The following is a 23,957-nucleotide window of genomic DNA, read 5'->3' as shown; positions in this document are numbered from 1 at the left end:
AGCTTCAACCTTTTTGTCTCAAGGACATAAAATTGTCTTGCTGGGGCAAAAGCTTTGCATAAGAGTCAGATCATGGTTTTAATCCACATGTAATAAATTTCTGATAATTATGACATTTAGGTGTTCGAATGCAGAATCTATTTGTTAGTTAGATGGGTTCTTAAAACTGAAAATGGAGATGCCTTTCAGTTAAATCTATCTTGCACAACATTGTCCTCTTTGTAATTAATCTTTTGTTGACATAAATTTGCAGCTTCGGATGCAATTTATGAAGTGCTCAGAGATTTGCATGTGCATTCTTTGCTTTGGTATGAATGTGCACAGTTGTATTTCATAAGCACCAGTCTTAGATCATAATTATCCACTGAATGGTCCAAATCTCACTACTATGAATTTTTCAGAAATAACTTGATAGGTTTGAAGAAGGTTTTTGAAACACAGGAATTGTCTCACCCAGACAGCATTATCAAACAGGAATAAGTAATGCTGTGGCTCCATGGGTGGCTAATATATAGCTTCTGCTGCTGAAAGGGAGGAGGCCTTGCTCCAAATTCTCATGTCTGTCTTAAAACTTTAATCTTTGACTAATGTCCCACTAGATAATTGAGAAGCTGTCTGATAGCATGCTGGCCGAAGATGAAGTTTGTCTTGAGCATCCCAAGCCAGTTCAGGTTGTTAGTCCTCCCCACAAAAATGGTTTGGTTGGGTTTTCTTGGATGGCTAGCTGCTTAAATTGGTCAGAGGACGAATACTGAACATAGCACAAGAAGAGCACATCCTACAATGGTAGTGGAAGATTCCTTCATTTTTAAGGTATGCCTGAACATTTGGGCATTAATTTTGTAAATATGAAGTGCTGATTAGGGTTGGACTTACTGTACTCTAGCATCTTTGTAATTATGGTATAGATGGCATTCAAAGGTAATGTTGTAAGTCTCCTTTTTCTAGAAAATTACTAATTCCAGGATCTCTGCTATATACCATTAGAAAGACTTTAAAATGCTTCTGCTGGTAAACTTTAAGTAAGTGGGACAAACATGTTTGACACCTAATTTGTGGAAGGGAGCAATTATAAAAGACCATGCTGAAACACCCGAGGCAGGTGAATCAACAGTACTTGCAACAGCATGTTAGTGTCTCTTCCGAGTAAGTGGCATCAACAGTATGCTTATTTTGTAGATAATGAAGAAAATATATCCATGCAAAAGTGCTTACAGGTTTCTGTGGCCTGCCTAGTTATGATAATGTAGTTTTTTGCACCTGGGTACACTCCAGAGCTGTAGAATGAGGTTCTGTGTGTATTTACTGCAAATCTGCATCTCTGAAACTTTTTTCAAATAGAAGACAAGATAGAAATACCTACTCCAAGAATTCTGTTTTATTGTATGTATCATATATCTGTAGCCCTTTGCATAAACACATTATTCAGACCTGCATTTCAGACTCTTTCCTGGCATGATCTATAAAGTCACTTACAGTATGCTTTTGAAATAAGGCAATGATGGCAGACAGGCAGCCTATACTGCCTCTGCTTACTGAAACACTGCAGACTGTAATGCTCAATGTCGTTGAGTTTGACTGCCTCTTTGTGTAGGGTGTGCCCACAAAAGCTGCTCTATCACTCCCCCCTTCAGCTGGACAGGGGAGAGAAAATATAATGAAAGGCTCACAGGTCGAGATAAGGCCAGGGAGAGATCACTCACCAATTACTGTCACGAGCAAAAAAGACTCTACTCAGGGAAAATTTAACTTATTACCAATCAAACCAGAGTAGGGCAATGAGAAATAAAACCAAATCATAAACCACCTTCCCTCCACCCCTTCCTTCTTCCCGGGCACACTTCACTCCTGGATTCTCTACCTACCCCCCCCAGTGGCACAGACAGGGGGACGGGGAATGGGGATTGTGGTCAGTTCATCACACGTTGTCTCTGCTGCTCCTTCCTCCTCAGGGGGAGGACTCTTCACTCTTCCCCTGCTCCAGCGTGGGGCCCCTCCCATGGGAGACAGTTCTCCACGAACTTCTCCAATGTGAGTCCTTCCCATGGGCTGCAGTTCTTCATGAACTGCTCCAGCGTGGGTCCCTTCCACGGTGTGCAGTCCTTTAGGCACAGACTGCTCCAGCGTGGGTCCCCCGTGGGGTCACAGGTCCTGCCAGAAAACCTGCTTCAGCATGGGCTCCTCTCTCCATGGGTCCACAGGTCCTGCCAGGAGCCTGCTTCAGTGTGGGCTTCCCACGTTTGGGTGCATCCACCTGCTTTGACATGGGGTCCTCTCTCCCCGGGCTGCAGGTGGAGATCTGCTCCACCGTGGACCTCCCTGGGCTGCAGGGGGACAGCCTGCCTCACCATGGTCTTCCCCACGGGCTGCAGGGGAATCTCTGCTCTGGCATCTGGAGCACCTCCTCCCCCTCCTTCTTCACTGACCTTGGTCTCTCACATGTTCTCACTCCTCTCTCTGGCTGCAATTTCTGTTCTGCAGCAACTTTTTTTTTCCCCTTCTTAAATATATTATCACAGAGGTGCTACTGCTGTCGCTGATGGGCTCAGCCTTGGCCAGCAGCGGGTCGGTCTTGAAGCCGGCTGGCATTGGCTCTAGTGGACGTAGGGGAAGCTTCTAGCAGCTTCTCACAGAAGCCATCCCTGTAGTCCCCAGCTACCAAAACCTTGCCATGCAAACCCAATACACAGCTACAGTGTCATCCTCCTGCATCTGCAATAAGGGCATTCAGCTCGTGTGTCATGTTTTGGCAGAGGTTATAGTGTAGCTCTGATTGCAAAGAATAAAGGCAAACAAAGTTCATTGGTTGCAAGAGTAGTCCAGTGAGTGGTGACTGAGCAGTGATCCTGTTTTTACAGGGTAATGTTCCTTTGTGTACTGTTCCTATAAGATTATCAACATCTTTGGCTGCAGCAGGGTGTGTGTATGAGAACATTCGTTGACGGTGCACAATTTATCTCAACACTTCTGATTTTCTGGTTGTGAATGATGGCATTGCACTGGAATGTGCTCAACACTTTCATCAGGGATAGCATTGTTCTATGGCTGAAAGCATCTTCCTGTGCTGCTTTTGACCCTTGGGCTCTTCTTCCTGCTGTCTTCCTTGTAACCAGCACAGTAGCTTTTACAGTCACGCTGTGAACTGTAGGAAGAATTGATGTGGCTGAACTTCTTTTCATCTGGAGATGCTCTTTTCAGCTGATCAGTTCCTGATCTGGTTCCCCAAGCAGCTGCCAGGGTACAAGTGTCATGGTAGAAGTGACTGCCATAGGAGATGTGGCACTTTTAGTTTATAGTGTATTGTGGTTTCAGCTAATGCCTTAAACTTCATGAAATTCATTATATCAATTTATCTGAATTGTGGACTGCTTCAAATGTGGATATTCTGGGGTTTGCCTTCTTTTCTCCCTTGTATGGTGCTTTCCTGCCCATTCTTTTTCAGATACGCCAGTCTTGCCAATACAGAGTCAGATTAGCTTGTGGATGCAACAGAAAGCTAACAATGCAAACACTCAGTGTTTTCTTTTGGATCAATGAATTAATGCAACTTGTCATTTGGTTCCATGATTACAAGGCAGGAAAGGAGAGCAATCACATCTTTTAAGTAGTATTCTGCAATTGGCTTATACTGCTGAAAGGGAGAAAATCCTGTTTCTGTGTTGCAGCTGAGGATTCCTCAGAGCAGGGGGGTTCATGACCTACCTTATTTTGAACTGCAGTGAGATATTTATTATAGTTGTTGTTGTTATTTTACTTGTGTAGAGGTGAAATTCTTTTCCTGTGAGTACAGAAAAGCAAGGTAGGATTCTGTGGTTTGCAGTAAGCAGGTTTAATGTTTTACCCAGGGGAACAAGACAGTTGCTGCATTTGAATTAGCAAAGACTTTTCCAAATAAAGTAAATTCTTTTGGAAACATTACCTCTAATGTAAGTATTGTCAGGTGGGTTTGTTAGTGTACAATCTTTTGTGTTGCTGGGGATTTTGTGTTCCAACCTTTGCATTAACTTTTTGGCTTCTAAAACTGCAGTCTTCCTATCTAGTAACAGGAAGAGTACTAAAGTCCTTCATTTTGCCTTTTTTTTAGTAACAGGCTACCGTGAGTTCTTTGCTTCAGCTTTTGCTTTTTCCTCCAAAAGCTTCATGTCATCTGCTGTTGTTGATATATTAGAAGTCTGTCTCACTGGCTTTCTTGAAATTTCTTACCTTTTGTTCTCTCTTGATCTTTGCTGTTTTGACACCACAACTTCTGTCAGAAGTGTATTCCAACACTTTGGTTGAAACTGAATCTGATACTCTGTCTTCCCATATGCTTCTGGTAATACCCAGATTAGAATAAACAGTGACTTTATCTCCAAACAGTATTTAGTAATACTCTGAGGTGACACTAGTCTAGCATTTCAGTTTTTTGAAGCTTTTAAGTTGTATAGTATTTATATAGTATTTTCCCTTTCTAAAAAGGCCTTCACTTAAAGGTTGGGTTTTTTTACTGCTTAATTTTGTTGATCTGCTGTGCTTCTAACATTCAGTAAGAAAATTACATGGATTGTAAGCACCAAAATGACTATCATAAGAGCAGTCATTAAAAAAACCCAACACCCTGATATTGTCATTTGAACTGTTTGGAAAAAGCCATCTATGTGAAAAGGTTATCGTGCATGGAAAGGTTCTGCTAAATCACAAAAATAGACCTACCAGGCTGAAATGTTATTATTTTGCTGAGTGGTACTATTAATCATCCTAATTTAGGGACTAAAAGCATAAACAGGGTCTGAGTAGTTGTGAGGTTGCTATATTAATGTGTATTTGCTGGTGGATACAACAAAAGATAATGCAGAAGCCTCCTGCTGCCTTCTCTCCTCAATGTTTTTGCCATATTTTTTTTCCTGCATGCTGTACCTGGATGGCTGTCAGGATAGTAAGAAATATTCCCTCAGGGAAGTCCTACCCATTGTCCTGTCTCTGCATAATCCATCTTGCTGAGTATTCCGCAGTCCATTGCAGAAGAGTGGTTTGAGTATCTTTCTTACTGCAGAGAATTACTGGACGAGCACTGGAGGATTATTAGCAGGGCTGCTAACAGAAATCACCTGAGGCTAGAACATTTGCTAATACAGAGTGCTGACCTATTTCTTTGGTGCGTAGGGTTGCCCAAGGCTAATAAGGCATGTCCAAGTCTTGGGTAGGTTTTAGTGTGGTTAGGAGTAGGCAATAAGCCATTTAGAAGCTGGGTTGATAGCAGGGATCTCTGGGAGATTCTGTGATCCTTCCCGTAAAAACCTTTGTGTTTCTGCTGCTGTTGTGCCGAGGAGGAGAGGTTCACTTGCAGAATAGGCTGATATACTGTGGGAGATTAAAAACTCAAAGCTTACATGGTAGGTTGTTTTGTTTTTATTCAAACTCCAGGTAACAAGAAAAATAGGACTATAAATAGAAAGCTTAACAGTGGGAGTAATATAATATAGATCATTTGTACACGTGAGTGAATGACCTTCATAACCAACTTATGAGTCACTAGCAAAATTGGTCACTCCGCAAATTGGACAGAACAATTGCAGTGGTTTTACTTGCTACCTGATACAGTAGTCTGACAAAAAATTGCCTCTCTTAAATGGGCATAGTGCTTGTTTTGGAAACAGTAATTTTGGTGGTAGGTTCCCATATTTCCATGCCCTAGCATTGGTTTAATTTCTGTTGTTTAAAAGGTAATAACAAGTCATCTTTATATTGAAGAAAACTTGTGCTTTTTTTTTTCCATGTAGAACAAAACAAAAAAACACCTGAGGTAGAAAAAAATCTTACCACTTGCTTGTCTAGTGTATGTAAGATAAAAGTTTGGTCCTGCCTTGTTTTATCAGTAACTGTGGAAACTAGGGGAAGGATGGGGTTATTTTTTTTGTTGTTCTTGGCATTTTATGTCTCTGCTAATGGAGAGTATGTGTCTGAACCTCAGCAGCTGCCTTTGTTCAGCATAAATACGTTGTGACATTTCACTTTTGTTAAGTAATTGCACATAAACCAGGTGGTTACTAATACCTTTTTATTATCATATTGATTGCTTTAGTATTGTCACTATTGCATTAACTTGGTGATTTATCATAAATCAGCTTGGATTTTTGTGGGGGTACCAAAGGTGGAATAAATACTGTGTTTCTGACCTTTTGCTTTGTCAGTTTGTAGTTCTGAAGCAGTCATGCAGTTATAAGAGTCTTTCCTTGCTTTCATACTTCTATTGGTGCTATCACCAGTTTCTGCATTTTTCAGCAAGAGCTTATACTGAGCAGTGTTTCAGACTGTTCTCTTTCAATATTGAGTCCCCACTTGTAAAACGTGGTGAAATAGTTGGTACTGTACAACACTGATTTTGGGAGAGTTGTGATTGATGGAGAGAATAGTTGAAGTTCCTAAACATTTCTGATTTTAATGCAAGTATTATGTTTATTGAGTATCTGTTATATGATTGCAATTTTGTATGTCATTCTTTGTTTTAAGAGCACTAGTGAAAAGCAGTTTTCAGATAATTCTAGCAATAACTATTTTTTAGGAAAATGTGTTAAAGTAAATAAGGTTTGCTTGTACAGGTGTCTGGTCGTGTCCCCCCCCCCCCTTTTTTTTTTTTTTGAAAGAGACTATTGTCTTCCTGATGTGGATGGAACAATAGTAGCTGTTCTGAATGATGTAACAGTTGTACTTGAATTTGAAATAGCATTTTAACCATGACCCCCTTTCTCTATTTCTCCCCTCTTCTTCCTGCTTGGTAGGGACCAAATGCCTCTTTGGGACACTGTGTGTAAACTTCCATACTTTGCTGCCTAAACGTGCATCAGAATACGTGTTTGAAGTACCCGATGTGGCAAGTGCTAAAATAAACACTTCGAACACTTTATGAGTCATGAGTCCCTGGCTGCTGTTTTTATATTTCAATAATTGATATAACCTATCTGGAAGTTACTTGTCAGAGACCTCATCATGGTGATCCACAATAAATCTTGAACAAAAATAAGCTAGGAAGTTCACGCACCTGTTTGCAATATTTTAAGATTTGTTAAATTCGAGTTCTAAGAGCCTGACCTTAGCCTGGCAACAGTAAGTTTTGTAGAACAGCTGAAGGATTTGCCTTATGGTGACTTGGTGTGGAGAGATCACGATTATGCATCTGAAGAGTGTTAAATCTGTCAAATGCTAACCGACTGGACATAGTTAGCTTCAAATAAATACTGATTTCATTTTTTATCATACCTCCAGTGTATTATGCTATATGAGCATGTGGTGGAAATAATACTGTTTCTGTAGCTCTTGTCAATTTTATTATACTGAAAAATGTAAGAGCATTTACATTAGGTTTACTGGTTTTTAACACTAAACAGCTAAAATAAGGACATTTTTTATAATTATTTTTAACTATCCAAAACTGAGACAGAATTTAGTCCAGAAGGAGCATAGGAATTGCCTTTTTGGTGCACTGTTGAGTTCAGTAGCATCAAGTATTTCAAAGGAAGAATCTTATCTGTAACAGGAAATTTCTTTTTTTAATGAAGAATCCTAATGATTAAATACAGAATTACTCAGTAATATTGACCTCTTAAATGTTGTCTTCTCTTTTGTAGAAGACCCTTTTGAGGACTTCTTTGGGGGCAGGCGGGGTCCAAGGGGAAGCAGAAGCAGAGGTGGTGGATCATTTTTCTCTGCCTTTGGTGGATTCCCTGCTTTTGGCAGCAGTTTTTCTTCATTTGACACAGGTAAATATCACAACATTTAACAAGGAATGCAGTTTTGGTTTACAAAGGATCTCAATATAATAAGCTGATAAATACTTTCTTAAAAGTTGCCTCCTTCATTCAGGGAATTCTGAGGCTGCTTTTTTTAAATTAAGCTGTTCTCTGTAAAGTCTGAATGTAAATAAAGCTATAGTTACAGTATTTGGTCTACTTGAAAGTTCATGAAAAGTAAACAGACCTCTAGGAGGTAGAACTTTTTGTGTTCTTAATTTTGGTGCTACAGGTTGGTTTTTTTTTTTTATAGCTTTAAAATTGTTTTTTTTCCTGTTTGCTTTTAGGTATTGAGGGTATGATGGCTTTTATTTAAGGTCCTGAAAATATGCTGGAAAAATGTGTGCCTAAAACCCATGGTACTACTTAGTATCAGGTTTGGGGTAGTCAGTTTGAAGGCTGATGTCTGTATCTCAGAGGTTGCTGAGAGTTGCTGGTAGTCAGTATCCTTTCAAGTGTTAAGATTCTGGGTATTAGTTGGATGTTAATGATACAGAACTACTTGTGTCTGCTAACTCAGGGCATCCCAACATCTACATTAAAGCAAAAAATCAGATCCATTAAAGTTACTAGCTTTACCTTGAGTGGAAAGAATGATACAATGATTTAAGTTCAGCAGACAGGCCTGAATGCCTTTTCTTCAGAGAAGGAGATGACGAATGGTTTTTGGACAGTGTTGGGCATTTGGAATTTGAACTATGGGTCCATATGGCAGAAATTGATGGGGCTGGAGCCATGTTTTTATTCTCACCCTGGTGTTTAATGCCATTTAGTCACTGATACTGTGTTGATGCAACCACCTAAGGGCATCCTGAAGCTAGGATGTAGTCTGAGTGAATGATAAACTTGGATCCCATGATCATGCAAAAATACATTTTTAGTCAAATACCTTCTTTCCCAATAGGTTTTACTTCGTTTGGTTCACTGGGACACGGAGGCCTTACTTCGTTCTCCTCTACGTCATTTGGTGGCAGTGGGATGGGTAACTTCAAATCAGTATCAACCTCAACAAAAATAGTTAATGGCAGAAAAATTACTACAAAGAGGTAAGTGATAGAAATATATTTGTATGAAACTACATGTAGAGACATGCATAGCTATAAATACATGTATTTAAGTATACTATATGTACACACACATAAATATGGTGATACATGTATGTATATGTATTTTTACTGTTGCTGTTTTGGTCATCACAATACTTGGATTTGTCTGAATGCTTAAAAAAATTTGAAAAGTTTTGTTGGATTCTGACTCTTCTTGGCATTGCTGAGTTACTTAAAGCTGTAGCATGTGAAAATGGGGAAGATGGTAAACTCCTGATAGTTGAGGAGGGTTCAGATGTGTAAGACTTGCTTTCAGAACTGCTCTGACAAAAAATGAAGGTTGCAACTTGTTTGCTATTTGAAAGGGACCTGGCAATGGAGCTCTTGCAGGCCTCCAGAACCTCCAGTGTAGTGATGCATCTTTTATTATGGTCCTTGACTACTGCCTGCCAAGTCAGCTTGAGCTTCTGGAAGGGAAAAGTGCGCTTGGTTTCTGTCGATTGTGAAGCTTTCAGCTGGGGATTGGGAGGACTTTTAATTTTGCAGACACTATGAAACTTGAAACAGTTTTCCCTAACATCTGCTCTAGTTTGCTTTTCTAGGCAGTGTTTGAGTGAAGTTTTTGTGTAAAGTAATTTTCCTATATCTGTTAAGTCAAATAAGTAGCTGAAACTTGCTTTGGAGAATATGTTTCCTGTTTGGAAAGTGAATTTTCAGGTACTGCACACAGTGTACCTTCTCACTATTTCACGCTTGTGATAGGGAAATCACTGCATTTGGGAAACCCAAATATTAGCTATAGAGTAACCTACATGGAACATTATGATCAGTAAGTTATAGGAGTACTGAACAAGTAGTTAAATGTAATATCAGTACTTCATAAAAAAAATTTACGGAAAAGCAAGAGAAAGCCAATTTTTTTTTCGTAACTTGTGTCCCGTACTTTGAAATGCAAGGTCCTTCTGTGTCCTGTTATACTGGAGAGATCCTGTCATCTTGACCACTTAAATGCAGCCTTTGTCATCACGTGCTGTTGTGGTCATGATCTTTTTCTGTGAGTGTATTCCAGAAAAATCTGAAAACTGCCCACTTTTGAGGGAATTGTACCAGGTGAGAGACACCAAAGAAAGTATTTATGCAAAAGAAGATAAGGCACCATGTTTGTTTTAATATTAAAAAATAGACTAAATCAGGTATGCTGCTGTCATATCTCATGTTAGCATATTTAGAAACCGGGGGAAGAAGCAAGAAATGTGGTTAGCCACATCTAGGAAGACATGTTTACTGTCTCCGAGAAGTCCTGTTACTTTGTAGAATGTCTGCCGACAAGGTGGCTAAGTCTAAAGAAGATTCATGTCCCAGCATACACAGTGAAAATCTTCTCTGAGTAATACTTTGCTTCAGGCAAGAAGCCATTTACTCTGTTTTTAATATGAGTGTATTCTTTTCAGTAAGTCTGATCTCCAGAAAAATTCGTAATCATCCATGTGGTTTCCTCATTTGAATCATGAGGAGAGAATTCCCAGATAGTTAAAATTTAGGCATATATTTAATGTTCTGAAAATAACTTAAACATTCCTTATCTTCCCATTTCTAAAACAAAAAAAAAAGCCCAAACCCACAGAGGTTTTTAATAATCTCTCCTTCCAGTCAGGGATACTTAAATTTTGCAACGTATTTTGTTGGTCATAAACTTGGTATACAGTAGGTCGCCAAATTAATCGCTCTGATCAAATTAGAAGTGGATTAAAGACTGTCTTGTGTGCCTTACATCATGCAAAACTGTCATTGGGTCTAGAATATTATGCATTTAACGAACGGGTAGGTACTAAATGCATCATCAAGATTGTACAGTTGATCTGTCAAAAGACAGTTAGTTCTAGATAATAGTCTGTAGTGTCAGTACAACTGTGACAATGTATGAAGTGACAGCTGTAACTGTGAACTCTACAAGCTGGAGGATTCAAACTTTCAGAAAGCAATTTTCCTGCTGTAAATAAGCAGTATCAGTGGGGGAATGCAGATGGTTACTAGTTACAGCTTCTGTGCTGTTAAATACAAAAGCTTGCCAACTACAGTTGCATTAAGCAGGCAGTGCTCCATTATAGTTCATTATCTAAAATCCTAGGTCTGGTGTGTATTTTCAAACTACTTACAGTGCTTTAAAATGGCTGTGTTTTTGTCCTACAGAATTGTTGAGAATGGACAAGAGAGAGTAGAAGTTGAAGAAGATGGCCAGTTAAGGTCGCTAACAATAAATGGTAAGGAGCAGCTGCTACGCTTGGATAACAAGTAATTCAACGCACGCATTTAACAGAAATTTTAAGCTATAACAGCCACCATTTGAGGATTGACAGGAACATTTTTTGAAGATTTCAAACGAACTCAACTTTCTGTATATCCGTACTTAAGTAGTATAAATAGCTCACTGAAGCTCGTATTTGTCATAGACTTTTGAGTTAATTGTTGGGACCACATCAATTGGACCATTTTTTGTCCTTAAAATTGTTGTAAATTTCTGTATGCACTTTTCTTTTTATTATATATGATCAAGGTGAACCATGATCCTTCAGTAGTGCTAGGGCGAGATGTACACTAACACTAGCATGAATCTTGCTTTTTACAATTTGAAATGTGAGCCAAGTAGTAGTTTAAGTCTGCTGTGAAGTTAACATTTCCAGGATAACCTTTTTAATAATTTCAGCTTTTTTTTAAATGTTTAGTAGTGAACAATGTTAATACATTTCTGGTAATGCATTTCTGGTTTAAATAAATTAAGGTTGTTTTCTAGTTGTGCATGAATGCAGACAATTTAGTAAGTTTTGACAAATGTTTAAATGTGTAATGTAAGCAAAAGGTAAACAAAGCCAGTGAGCTGAGTCTTTTGTCATTTGCTTAAAAAAAAAAAAAATTCAAAATGAATAAATGCTGATGTTTGTGGTGCATTCTTTCATGAATGGCATTTGTAACCTTCTTGTGTCTGTGTGTAATTTGGGCAACTTGGGAAAACAGTGCTTCCCCCCCCGCTTCCACCTTTTTCTTCAGTCTTGAGGATGAGGGCCTTTTTTCTTTGCAGATGTTTTCTTCAGTGTGTCTGAAAAAATGATATTTAATTTCTTTTCTAAACCTGTATTTGAAGCACCTACTTTTAAGAAGCATTCAGAGGCTGACTCTCTAACTCCATCTTTTGCCCTAGTACATTATTTTTTTGGTCTAGGCCTAAAGTAACTCTTTCTATTTAAAAAAAGTTTTCTAAAGTTCCACGTTCTGAGATTATTTTTTGAAGCAATCTGTAGTGAACCTAAATATACAGGAAAATATTTAATAATTAAAAAAAGGCTTTCTGAATGAAAAGATTTTTTTTGCTTGTTTTGAGAACAAACATAATTGCTTTGAAGAAGATTTGTACAAAAGTATTAGCGTTAAAATATCTCACTCTTACTTTTAGTCATCAACCAAAAACTTTGTTAAATTAATGGAGTGAAGCAAAGTGTTAATTTGTAGCTAAGACTGGATTTTCAAAGTTTAGTGGAAGATGACTTGACTTCTGTATGTCATAGAGAAAGCATGCAAGTAACTATTGGCATGTGTTAACACCTGCCAGGCTCTGGGTAATTTCATGCATAAATCATGGATGTGCAGTTTTTATCTGTGCACCAGCTTTGAACATCTGGCCTTCACAAAATTCTTTAAGGTGGCTTAGTGTTTTGTTTTTGTTTGTTTTTTTTTTTAAAAAAAAGCATGGTGTTTTCAAATGATCACTTAATGCCTTCTTGCTGAACACCATCTGCTTTGTACTAACAAATGCGTTGATTATTAAATACATCAAAAAGACTTGGTCTTATTTTTTGTGCAGGAAAACCAATTCAACTTAACCCAAACCAACAATCTAACAAACTGCAAAAACAGGATTCATATTTTTAGCAAAGTTAATATTTCTTATATTTGTCCCTCTACCATTAATGCTAATTTCATAGAATCCAGCAAAATAACAGGTAGAGGAAGAAATATGTACTTTGCTTTTGGGGCTATAGAATTTATGTACCTTTTCAAGTTCTTTGCAGAGTTCTTGCTACTTCAGTGTTGTGTTTTTGGTGTAGAAGCACAAACTCAGTTTAAAACTAAACAGTGTTTTCTTGTTAATGCTGTTTTTTCCTTCCCCATGTATGTTCCTTCTTGATCCAGGTAACTAAACAGACAATTTATTTCAAAATCTGGCTTTGTTGTGATGTCTCAAGTTATTAAAAATGTTAGTTTATATTTATAGGACACAGTGTGCTCCTTTTAAGTTTTATGTAAACTGTAAAAAGTGCTTCAAAATTGGTCAACCGAGTCAAATAAAATTAGGACAATCTGGAGTTGAGTTTGAATTCCTTCCTGTGGATACCCATAGGTTTTACATTGAGCTGCCAAACTTCACCTTCAATTTTAGTCCCAGGTAATCTTCTTTAACATTTAAATTACCTAGCTCAAGTTAAGAACACAATTTTGATAGCAGAGCTGCTAGTGGCCAATCTGTACCCACATGCTTGCCTTAGATCTTCTTACCCAGAAAAGTACAGTCCTTCTCACAGCATTATATACAAACAGTTCACTCCAGGGTTCTATAATGAAATCTTTTAACACTGTAAATTTGCTGAAGAACCAGTGTTTTGGATAGTCTCTCTTCTGCCTTCAGATCACTGAAGCTGGATATTGTCAGAGCTGGACGAAATGCAGCATTAAATGGCAGCGCTGCACTTTCTTGGTAGAAGGAGAGACTGGCAAAACAGAAAGACAAGAAGAAATGAGTCAGCAGAAGGCAGAATTAATTAGTAAAGATTTCTACAGTAGTAAGCAGATACCCATACACCAGCGTTTGAACAGCCTGATTGTTGAACTGGATGGTTACATGGTCTTGGTCCAAGTATACAATTGGACTGGCAGTTCCAGATGTAAAAAATTGTCACCTCCTTACACTTGACCTAAGCCTAATAGTCTCCACCTGTTTCATTATGTAGAACACAGGGTTTTGGTATTTTTTTTTTAACTAACCACATCCAACTTTTTTTTTTTAATGCAACTTCTTGCATCCAACTTCATTTTTAGTACACAGAATGAATCCTCATTCTATGTTTACTGTGGATCCAATTTAAATTCTTCCTATTATGTATTATATATTCAGAATTTCTTATTTGTGCTGCTGAAATGAGTTTTTTTTCTCTTGAAAACCCACTTATTAGGTTCCTGTGAAAAATTTTGTCGTTCCTTACTAATATGTGATTTGCATGGATGTACAAAACCTACTCACTGGAAGTAATGGATCATCAAGGGCAGCAAATTTCCTTAAACTTCAGTTTTGGCCAAAATAGCACAAAATACTTAATAACAGAAAAGGTTCTTAATTCTAGCAAATGCTAGGCATCAAATGTGCAGTGGGATGAGGTGGCTTTCAAAAAGAGGTACTGTTTGATTAAAAGTACCGTTTCTTCATACAGGAGGGATTAATTTTGAATGTTTAGGGACACCATCCTGTTTAAATTAAGCTTCCTCCAGGGGTTTGGAAAAACTAAGATGGAGTTTTTGAACCTGCTAAGTCACTTACTCTTTCATGCTCTGCTTCAAAGTTCATTGGTAGAATACAATAACTTTGTAATGCTTTTTCTTGGTGCAGCCTCTTTTTGGTCTCTCGTGCATGGCAGTAATTTCAGTGCAATACACTGTAACGCAAGTTTCTCTTTTGATTGCATGGCACCTACCCCTTTCACTTGGCTTTACTGTAGAAGTTTGGGATTTTGCCTTAGAATGCTTCACATTTTAAAATTGCTGCAGCTATTGTAGTTCTTGTTTCTTACAACACCTTCTCTGTTGAGAATGACAGGCACTGTTTTGTGGTATAAGTGACAAAGCTGCTCTGCAGAGTAAGTGTACATAGCATTTGTAAGATGTATACTGTATCAGCATGTGATTAATTGATGGACTGAGTCTTAGAATGCTGAAAACAAGATTGTAAAAGACTTAAACCCATCATCTCTAAGCCTAAGGGTTTTATATCTCTCTGTCAGTGTTTGTGTTCGGCTGTCCTGTTTGCTTGCCTCCTTCAGTATATTGGTGTTAGGTGTAAGTGGAGGTCTGTCTTTTGTATTTAGCTGTGCTTCTGTGTTTCAGAGCATCTCTGGGATGGTCCAGTGATTAAGACAGATTTTACTTTTTGGTTTTGGAAACGTGAATTCTGTTCCTGAATCTGCTTTTGTTCTGTTTATGAAGTAAGCTTGTTTCCTACTTTGCCTTAATTGAATCTGTGATCATAAGAGGGTAGTGCTTACTTCTAAAGATGGTTGCATTGCAAAATGAATGCTACAGCGGTACGGTGCTTACAGTCAGAGAACTTTTGAAAAGTGCTCAATGTTAGTGCAAGCTTTAACTTAGTATTAGAATACTTGTTAACCTTTTTGTGGCATCATTTCATAGTATTTTTGGAAAAACCTGCGTCTTTGGTTGTGATTTTTGGATGTCTTAGTATTTAGGCTTATTTTTAAGTAATGATGTTCTCACAAGGTAGTTGCAGTACAGACCCCAGCGGTCTGCCAATCAGCAGTAACCCAAACTTTGAAACTTTACTTTTTTTTAACATACAAGGAAGCTTGTTTGCACTGTCTGTTCCCTCTGGTCTTGTTTATTTTGGGACTGAGTTGTGACCATAGACTTGCTTTGCGTAGTACTCAACATAGATGGTTTGGGTTTTCTTCTTGTTATTGCTTGTCTTCAAGTGGTTGTCTTAAGTAAAAAGCTTTTTATCTTCCACATGAAATGGTCCTTATGTTGCAATAGTGTTGGAATGAATCATATGTACTTTGTTAATGTTATAAACTATACCTTTTGAATTTATAATTTTAGTGGGTTTACTGCTTGATCTGCTTTGGTTTTGGAAAAAAAAATACCTCGACTAGAGTTGGTCGTTGAGTGAAATGCAGTACTGAAAAGTTAGAGCAGAAGATGGTTGGTTTATACTCTGCTACATAGGTCATGCATTCACAAAACAGTAAGCCTCGCTTTTGAGATGCTGCTGTCAGATTAAAAAAAAAAAAAAATTAAAATGCTGTGACCATCTGAGCAGTAACGCTGAACCTATGCAAGCTGACTGCTGATTCAAACTCATTGAAACTTCTCTGAAAACTATGTTCTGGCAGACTTAGCGCTGGGTTAGGTGTTATCTTACTTACAACAGCTGGTAGAAAGTTAATTGAAAACCCACGTGAATACTATATCCCTTGTCATGCTTACCATGTCTAAAATACATGCAGTAGTTTGGATGTGATAGTACCGAAATCTGAAAGCTGTGAAGTCCTGGTGTGAGGCAGATTGTGCTGGTGGCCTGAGTGCTAATTATCTGCCAAATAAAGGAAGCTGAGGACTTCTGCCTGAGAAGGTGTCAGCTTTGAAATGTAATGGTGGGGATTAAAGTATATTTAATTCAGAAGATAAGTAAAAAGTTTATTAAAAGGATGCTATTAAGTAGAACTGTCTCTTTAGTTCTCTGGCTTTTTAAATCATGCTAGCTTTTGCAGGATAGTGGGTTCATTTTAAGATAACTAAAAATAGATCATTTTTGAGCTTGACTTAAAATTGACAATCAAGAAAATAGATTTTTAGAGGCTTACAGTAATAACTCTTAAAACTTTGCTTTGCCCTATAACTTATCCTTTATACTGAATCACAAATGAGAGCTCTTTCAGCTATTCTTTTCAATGCAGCCAACTTCAAATGAAGTTCATAAAAGTAGAAAAGAAAACCCCTGTAGCTGCTAGTTTACCAGTGGTCAAAATAAAGCTGAATCGTTCATACACCTGAATGTTAATTCTGAGAGAGATTCAGTATTAACACCTAGTTTGTAAAGACTACAGTAGGGATGTTAGTCTCTTACGTGATGCAACAAATGACATAGTACATTGAGAAGGCTTCAATTCCTCTTTTTATTGACTCTTAAAAAATGTGAAATCTTCTGCATTGTTTCTTATTTGTAAATTTATTTGAAAGAGTTACTAGTATGGGAGAGGAATCCAGCCTGGGTGACTGGTCATAGAATTCAAATGGTGAAACACACATTCCTGATGGCCAGAAGAGAGAATTATTTTGGCTGCGTCTGTAACGGAGTTGCTTGAAGTTGTTACTAAAACAGCTAAAGATGCAAAGCAGCAGCTCTGGAATAGAATTCTTCTTTCAGTTGCAGTCACAAGCTTGAAGGAATTATGGTCCAGGAGGGGAGGTTTACCTGGAAAAAAAAGTCATAAGCCTGCAGAGGCTTTGACACATCTGGTAGAGAAGCTGGGCAGATCCAGCAGTCTCTCGGTTTCTCTCCAGAAATACGTGCTGTGTCTGTGTTAATCTTTGTAACTGATACATAGAGTAAGATTAACTCATTTATCACACATTTGCATAACTGTCACCATAGCCACCTCTGGCAGACTGTTTTCCTAGGCATGTAGTTGGAGGCTGCATTTTACTCTTCACAGAAATGAAATGCGAATTTGTCATCCTGTTGCGATTTTGTCTTACTCAGCAACAGAGTACTGTGTCTTGCTTTTGTGAAAGGGCATATTCTGTAGTATCAGTCTCCGTCATTCTACTTCCAAAGGGAGCTAGACCATGGATGTTTTAAAATTGCTTTGGACTTATCTACGAAAGTATTTCTGGAGGAGGATGGAGAAAACTCACGTGGCCGAGGCTCAGTCTTTCCTCCAGTCTCTCTTAGCCAGAGTTGGAGGATTAAGCCTTTTGTCTTCAGAAGACTTTGGCCAGGCTTTCCGTAGTAATACTGCCTCTCATCAGAAAGCACTTTGGTACTTTATTTGGACATGCCCTGTTAAGTAGTCACTCAGACACCTCCCAGAATTAGTCTGCTAATCTCGACGTATACATTTATTACTAGTGGGTGCTTAGGGGAAATACAGTTGGGTCCTTATCGCCAAAAGTACTGCACTTCAATAACGAAAGGGCGTTATTCATCTCTTCTATACAAACTGGGAGCTGGATGTTCAGGAGAGCATTAGAGAGCTAGAAATTCACTTAAACCTCTTTGGGTGCATCTGGCATGGCCTGCAAGCATGAGTAATGTTCATAAACCTCCTGCCCTCAGTCTTTGAGCTCCTGAATGAATGCGAAGAGGTGGAAGATTTTTCTCTTGGGGAGGTTCAGCTTTTGAGTTAGGACAACCACCAAAATGTTTCTTTCATTAAATACCTCTAGTGCTACTTCTGTCTGTTCTGGAACTGGATGTTTTAGCCCCAAGAAGAAAGGCAAATCTTAACATCCTTGATAGGTGCGATGCTGCTTCTCAATGTAACTTGCAGGGCATGAAACCAGTGAGGGAGAGGCAGGAGACCAACGCAGCCTGTTTTGTGCTGTTGACATAAATTTCAAGGACTTTTTTCCTCATTTGGCCTTTGCCTTTCTCATCAGGAAAACACAATCACGAGTTACCACAGTGAATGCAGAAGCAGTGGGTGTTTGCCCATTCTCTGCCGGCCCAAGCTCTGTGCTGCTGTGAAGGCTTGTGTTCCTGCCAGCGCAGGCAAGGGAGGTGCTTCTGCAGCCTGAGGATGGTGTGCCAAATTCCAGTTTGATTCTAAAAAAATGCGTACACCAGTAAGATAAAACTGTGCATATTAAAGGTTGCCTTGTTTGGGAGAAGGGTATAAACATTTGTATAAGGCTAGACAAATTCAAACAAGAAGATAAACATGCACACATGGGTGATTAACTGTTGGAAGAACCTGCCAAGAGAAGTAGTTTCTCCAGCTTTCAGTGTCTTAAAAAAACAGCTTTCTGAAAAATAGGGTTTAGTGAGAAGTGAGTGTTTGGGCTTTACAGAGAAGTAACGGAAACTCAGGAGCCTGGGGCACAGATCGAGATGCAACATAGGGCGCAGTGTTCCTTCAGGCCTTTCTTCATGGCCTGTATCTTAGCTTCTTCCCTCCCTCTCCTGATGTGTTAACATTAATGCACGTGACATGTTTTCTTACCGTGGTTTTGAGACCGGGGGATGCTTTTGTGATGAAGGAATTTGAGGGATGGTTGGGGCCATGTGTGGAGGCCGCCTTGCCTGTCGGGAGGTGCCGGGGAAGCAGGGTAGCTGGAAGAGAGGAGACAAGGCGTGCGTCTAGGGTGCAGATATTATTGCCTGATGACTATTGCCCTAAAGCATCCAGTTTGGCATGTGTAGTGCACCAGAGTGGACTTCGTGTGGCAGAAGACGTTCTGGATCTGTTAAGGTAAGTAGTTGCTTTATTGTAGTGGACAAATGGGGTGGTTAGTGAGGAGGAGGAACCAGGGCGAGGGCTGTGATGACTGTCCCAGGGAATTGGATTTGGAATTTGCATTACAGTCAGCCCTTGTGCATCTCCTGTCTTCTCACCAACAAGCTGCAGAGCTTGAGACGGCCTAATTCCAGTTCCTGAGATGAAGATTAGAAGGGCTCTTGTTAATGAACGTAATGTTATGACAAACTTTTATTTGGCAGAATGAACTATTCATTTTCTTAAGCATGGGCAACGTTTTAATGATGTAAAGGTTTTATTTTTAGTGTGTGTTAAATCTTACACGGATAGCAGTATGTGTGTTTTGAATTTTGAGTGACTGATGAAAAAAGCTGGCTTTTTGTTAATTTGATTGTCTGTGGTAGTGCGCTAAATGCCTGAGACTGCAATACATCAGAAAAATATTTCTACAGGGAACAGCCGGAGCAGAGTCTCCTACAGAACTATGTGTGTGAAAAAAATCTCTGTAGATGCTGATTTGGATTTTGTATATATGCAGAGCTGCATTTGTTAAGCAAGTTTATTTCTAAGAGAAGCTTGAGGAAAGGCAAATTCCTGGAATTATAACTCAGCAGCATTTGGGTCATACAACCACCAAACGTAAACTCTTGTGTGGCAAAGTCTTGGTATCTCTAAAGTCCTTCCTAATTTTCTGGGCAAGGTATCCTGCTTGGAAAGTGTTGGAACTCCAGAACTAAGTCTTAGTTCTTCTGTGGTCAAATTAACCATATTTTGAGAACTAAATATTTGGCCCTTAAAATAGCTTTTGTGCAGTCTCCTTTCTGTACAAATAATAAAAACTGTGAGGCTTTCACCTTACAGCAGAGTCAGGGAATACAGCTTCACCAGTATAGACACAGCCAGCTGTAGTGACAAGGAAACTTGTTAATGGAAAAGCAAACAAGCATACGTGCTGTACTGCTCTGCCCTTTTCTGGCTTAAAAGAAGCCTCGGACAGAAATCTTTCTGTAGTTGGCAAAGTCTATAGCCAGTGTACACCTTGTATGTGTTGACTGTTCATTAGCAGTAAACCACTTCAAAGCTAGTTATTTTTAAATGTATTAGAGCTGTAACTTGTCAAAGCAAAATAATTGTATCCATTTTATCCAAGGAGCTTCAAAGTTTTTGAGTCGCATCCCATGTGGAACCTATTTCAGAGTTCAGAAATGCAATTCTCTTTGCTGTACAGCTGAAGTCCCCTGTTAACATCGCTGGAAGAGACATCACCAGGTGTTCTTAGGCGAAACACAACAATTTCTCTAGAGAATCAGGTAGAAAATGACCAAGTAGATGATCATTTTTACCACTGTTAAGTAAAAAGAAAATTTATGCATATTTTACTGTGCATATTCATGTTTTTGAGGCGTTACATCAATGCCAGCTACTACTATACGGTATATAACTTGCAGTATCTGTTGCAAGGGGGGCTGCATAAATAATTTCCAAAGTATTTCTGAAACACTGGACTTACTTTTGATGCATCTTGAAAGCATTAGCCCAAAAGAATTGGAAGATAGTCCTGTTTGAAAGGTTAAAAGAAAGTTGAGTAATTTGTCCTGAATCCTACCTATAGCAGTTTTGTAGCCATTAATAATTTCTTTATTAACAACTATAACTCTGACTTGAAAAGTGTCATAGAACAGAAGGTGAATTTTAAGTGCTTTTTAATGCAGTGAATAATCGAGAAGATGCTTCTTGAAATCGCTCCTTAAAACAAGAAGCTCAGCTCAGGGAAATAAAACATTTTTCCAAGAAGACACAGGTGTTTGAGCCTCCCTGTTCTTCTTGATGAACAAAAACAAGAACATAAGAGTAATTGATTACTCTTACGTGGTTTCCACTCTTCCCTCTCCTCTAGCACTTGCTCTGAGATCACATGTGTGCTTTGCTCCCAAAATGTTTATAGGAGGAGATGACTACATCCCTGGTAGCTCTTCTCGTAGAATAAATCATGAAGCCGAGTGCATGGCCATGCCTTGTGCTCTGTTGCAGGGGAGGTGCTTGTTGCCCTGGTCAGAATAGTTTCCAATAGTGTAAAGCCTTTTTTTACGAGAGCTGTTTGGGGGTGGTGGGGGTGGTGGTTTTCCTTACGCCTCCCAGCTTCTCCTGAAACAAAAAGCCGACCCTTTGTTCACGCCAGGCTCCAGATTGGGCTCGCTGTTGTGTTTTCTGTGTGGTGTGGGTGTGGTGGCAAAATTTCCCAAATTTTCAGTGTCTCTGGTGTTGACTATGGACTTGTAAGTGGCCCAGAGCCAAGCTAGCAACTTGGAAGTGCAGCATTAATGTAGGTTAGATAGTATATTGCTAAGAGAGGTCAATGCCTCTCCAGTTCTCTATTTTGTGACAGTTCTGGCTAATCTTCCCTTAAAATGTAGGCCCTCCAAATTTTCAGTTGAAATTGTGATAGAGATGGACACTCTGAGGTCCTAGCTGAACTGCCATCAATGTCCAGTATATTAGTGCTACAACAGCATGGTTTTATTTATCAGTTTATCTTCTCAATAGAAATACAGTGCTTTGAAGGCTTTTGCAAACAGATTCTACCTCCTGGAAGGTGAAGCTGTAATTTTGTGTCCAGTCCACTATTCAGTCTTGAGTAAGCAACTTCTTTAGAAAAACAGTTGTTAATTCTTTTCTTTAGTCTTTTTTAAAATTACTGTAAAAGCAGATTGTTTCTGCAGAGATACCAGGCAGTATCCAATACCGGGAGTTCAGGCAAGGTCAGAATTTTAATTGGGAAGTGATGAAATGTTCTCAAAAGTGCAAAGTCTGGGACTTTTTGTGTCAGTCGCTGACTTGCATGATAACAAATGTAGGTGAACGTCAGTCTTATCTGTTGTGCATCTGTTCTAGGTTTCCTTTCAATATCACTTTGCTGACTGCAGGACATCTTCAACCCTGCAAAGGGAGCAATAATGATCTTACAAGGCCGAGGAGAAATGCTGTAGCGTAAATGAAGTTTGACATCTTCAAACTTAGTAAAACTCTTGGCAGTGTTTCTGAGAAGATTTTGAGATTGCTGGTGTTCAAGGGGGAGGTGGAGTAGCTTTGCTGGATCCTGCACTTTGGGCTGCTAGTAGTACAAAATTGTCTTTGTAGTTAAACAGTTCTAACCTCTGCAGTTTTGATGATCTGTTTTTAAAGTTTTTCAAGTATTTATACCGTGGTATAAAGAGTCCACTGACAAATAGTCACTTAAATATTTGGAAGAGCTTTCACTGGCATTACAGAATTACAGGAGATGCGGGTATGTGCATACGCCAGGTGATTTTGAGCAGAAGCTTGTTATGGTAACTTCAGGTGTTGAGTTGTCCTGTCGTGCAGTTTCGGTGGGTGCATCCCTTCCACAGGCACATCCACCTCTCCACCGAGAGCCGGTGGGCATTCAGGTGCTCTTTTGTTCTGTTCTGGAACGTGGCACTCTCCAATTTCTGTGCCTTTGTGGTAGCTCTTAAATACCGGTGTCCCCCTCTTTTGCTTTGGCCCCAGAGATTGTGGTTGGAAATGGTTGTTGTTGTCTTCAGTGCTTCATCCCATCGATCTCGGGGGTGTGTTAAGAGGAGAAGGTGGGATGGTGCCACTGCAGCAACACAATAGGATGGGAACAGCCATCGCTCCGGGCACGGGCAGCTCTGGGGTGACCTTCCCAGGAGATGCGTGGCCATATTGGGTACACCAAGCAGGTACTAATGTCACTGTTTGAACTCTCCTTCTGTTTCCAAAACTCGCAAAGCTCTCTTGGTAAAACGTTCCCTGTTCCTACTGGATCTCTGCAGAAGGGGCATATAAACTGACTGACAATACTGTTCCCAGGCACAAAAGGTAATTGTAAGTATTGTTGTTGTTGGATGGTAGTCATGTTTTTGGTTTGGTGTTTGGTTTTTTTTAATGGAGAAAATTTTAATTTCTGTGCTTTCCATTTATTGGTTATTTTGGTCAGAACTTCAGTTTGAGCAGTATACGCGGAGCAATTTCTTTTTGTGTGTGTAAATATATGTATGTATGTGTTTGTATATGCTTGCATGTATAAACATTTAGTTATTGATAGGTCTTGGATTTGAAAAATTACTTGTATTCCTAAACTATAGTGGGTTTTATGGCACAGGCTGAAGAGCTTGACTATGGGTGGGAAAGAAAGATTGTTTGGTAACTTTGACAGTTCCCTGATGGATCAGAGATGCCAACAGCAAAAAGTGGTGCAGCTTGGAGTTATGGCCCCTGTAAGGCCAGTGTATAGGTTCCTAATTAAATACAGTATTTAGTCAAAATTAGTATTGAACATCAACTTGAAACACTATTTTTTTTAAATTCAGACTTCTCATTAGTGTAGTCAATATTATCGAACTGAATGCCAGCTAATGGCTTAGTGCTCTTGTCAGGAAGATGTCAAAAATGGGATTGTGTTTTGTGGTGAAGGTTCATAAAACATTTTGAAACCTATTGAGCTGTCAGAAGAGATGTGCTGTTACTATGAGCACATGTCATTTTCAGGGTCAATTAAAAGATGATGGTCTTTGGAGCTCTGTAAATCAGGGATGTGTGCAGGCACTGGGAGCTGGGATTTGCTTGCCCTAGTCCTAGTAATGCAGGGACAGATGAAGAATGAATTACGCGTTGGGGGGGTATAATTGGAGAGGGTGGGTATCTCTTTTTTTTTTTTTTTGTAATTAATATGTGAAACCCTCAGTGTCGTATTTAAGGCTCAGGGTAGAAGGGAGAATATTTTTCAAATGATAAACCTGAAAAGATGAGAGCTTACAAACTGAGCCCAGACAATGCAGTATAAAATGTGGAGCTTTCTCTTACTGTCTTGTGTCTGTGAGATTTCAACAGCGCTAATAGCCATTTGA

At 39.1% G+C, this 23,957-nt stretch overlaps 1 protein-coding gene across 5 annotated transcripts in view; it reads left to right on the top strand.

Moving 5' to 3' along the window:
- The window catches only part of DNAJB6 (DnaJ heat shock protein family (Hsp40) member B6), a 91,989-nt gene that overhangs the window by 21,617 nt on the left and 46,415 nt on the right, over nucleotides 1-23,957 (top strand). For all 5 annotated transcript variants that reach the window (XM_052806729.1, XM_052806722.1, XM_052806714.1 and 2 more), the window contains exons 6-8: nucleotides 7,605-7,736; nucleotides 8,671-8,812; nucleotides 11,003-11,073. In XM_052806729.1, the coding sequence (XP_052662689.1) occupies nucleotides 7,605-7,736; nucleotides 8,671-8,812; nucleotides 11,003-11,073 (345 nt within the window). The remainder of the gene's footprint in view (nucleotides 1-7,604; nucleotides 7,737-8,670; nucleotides 8,813-11,002; nucleotides 11,074-23,957) is intronic.

The sequence above is a fragment of the Harpia harpyja genome, chromosome 1 (genome assembly GCF_026419915.1).
Source record: "Harpia harpyja isolate bHarHar1 chromosome 1, bHarHar1 primary haplotype, whole genome shotgun sequence".
Taxonomy (NCBI): domain Eukaryota; kingdom Metazoa; phylum Chordata; class Aves; order Accipitriformes; family Accipitridae; genus Harpia; species Harpia harpyja.
Note: the sequence above shows the minus strand (reverse complement) of the source record. Positions and strands in the feature narration are given on the sequence as shown.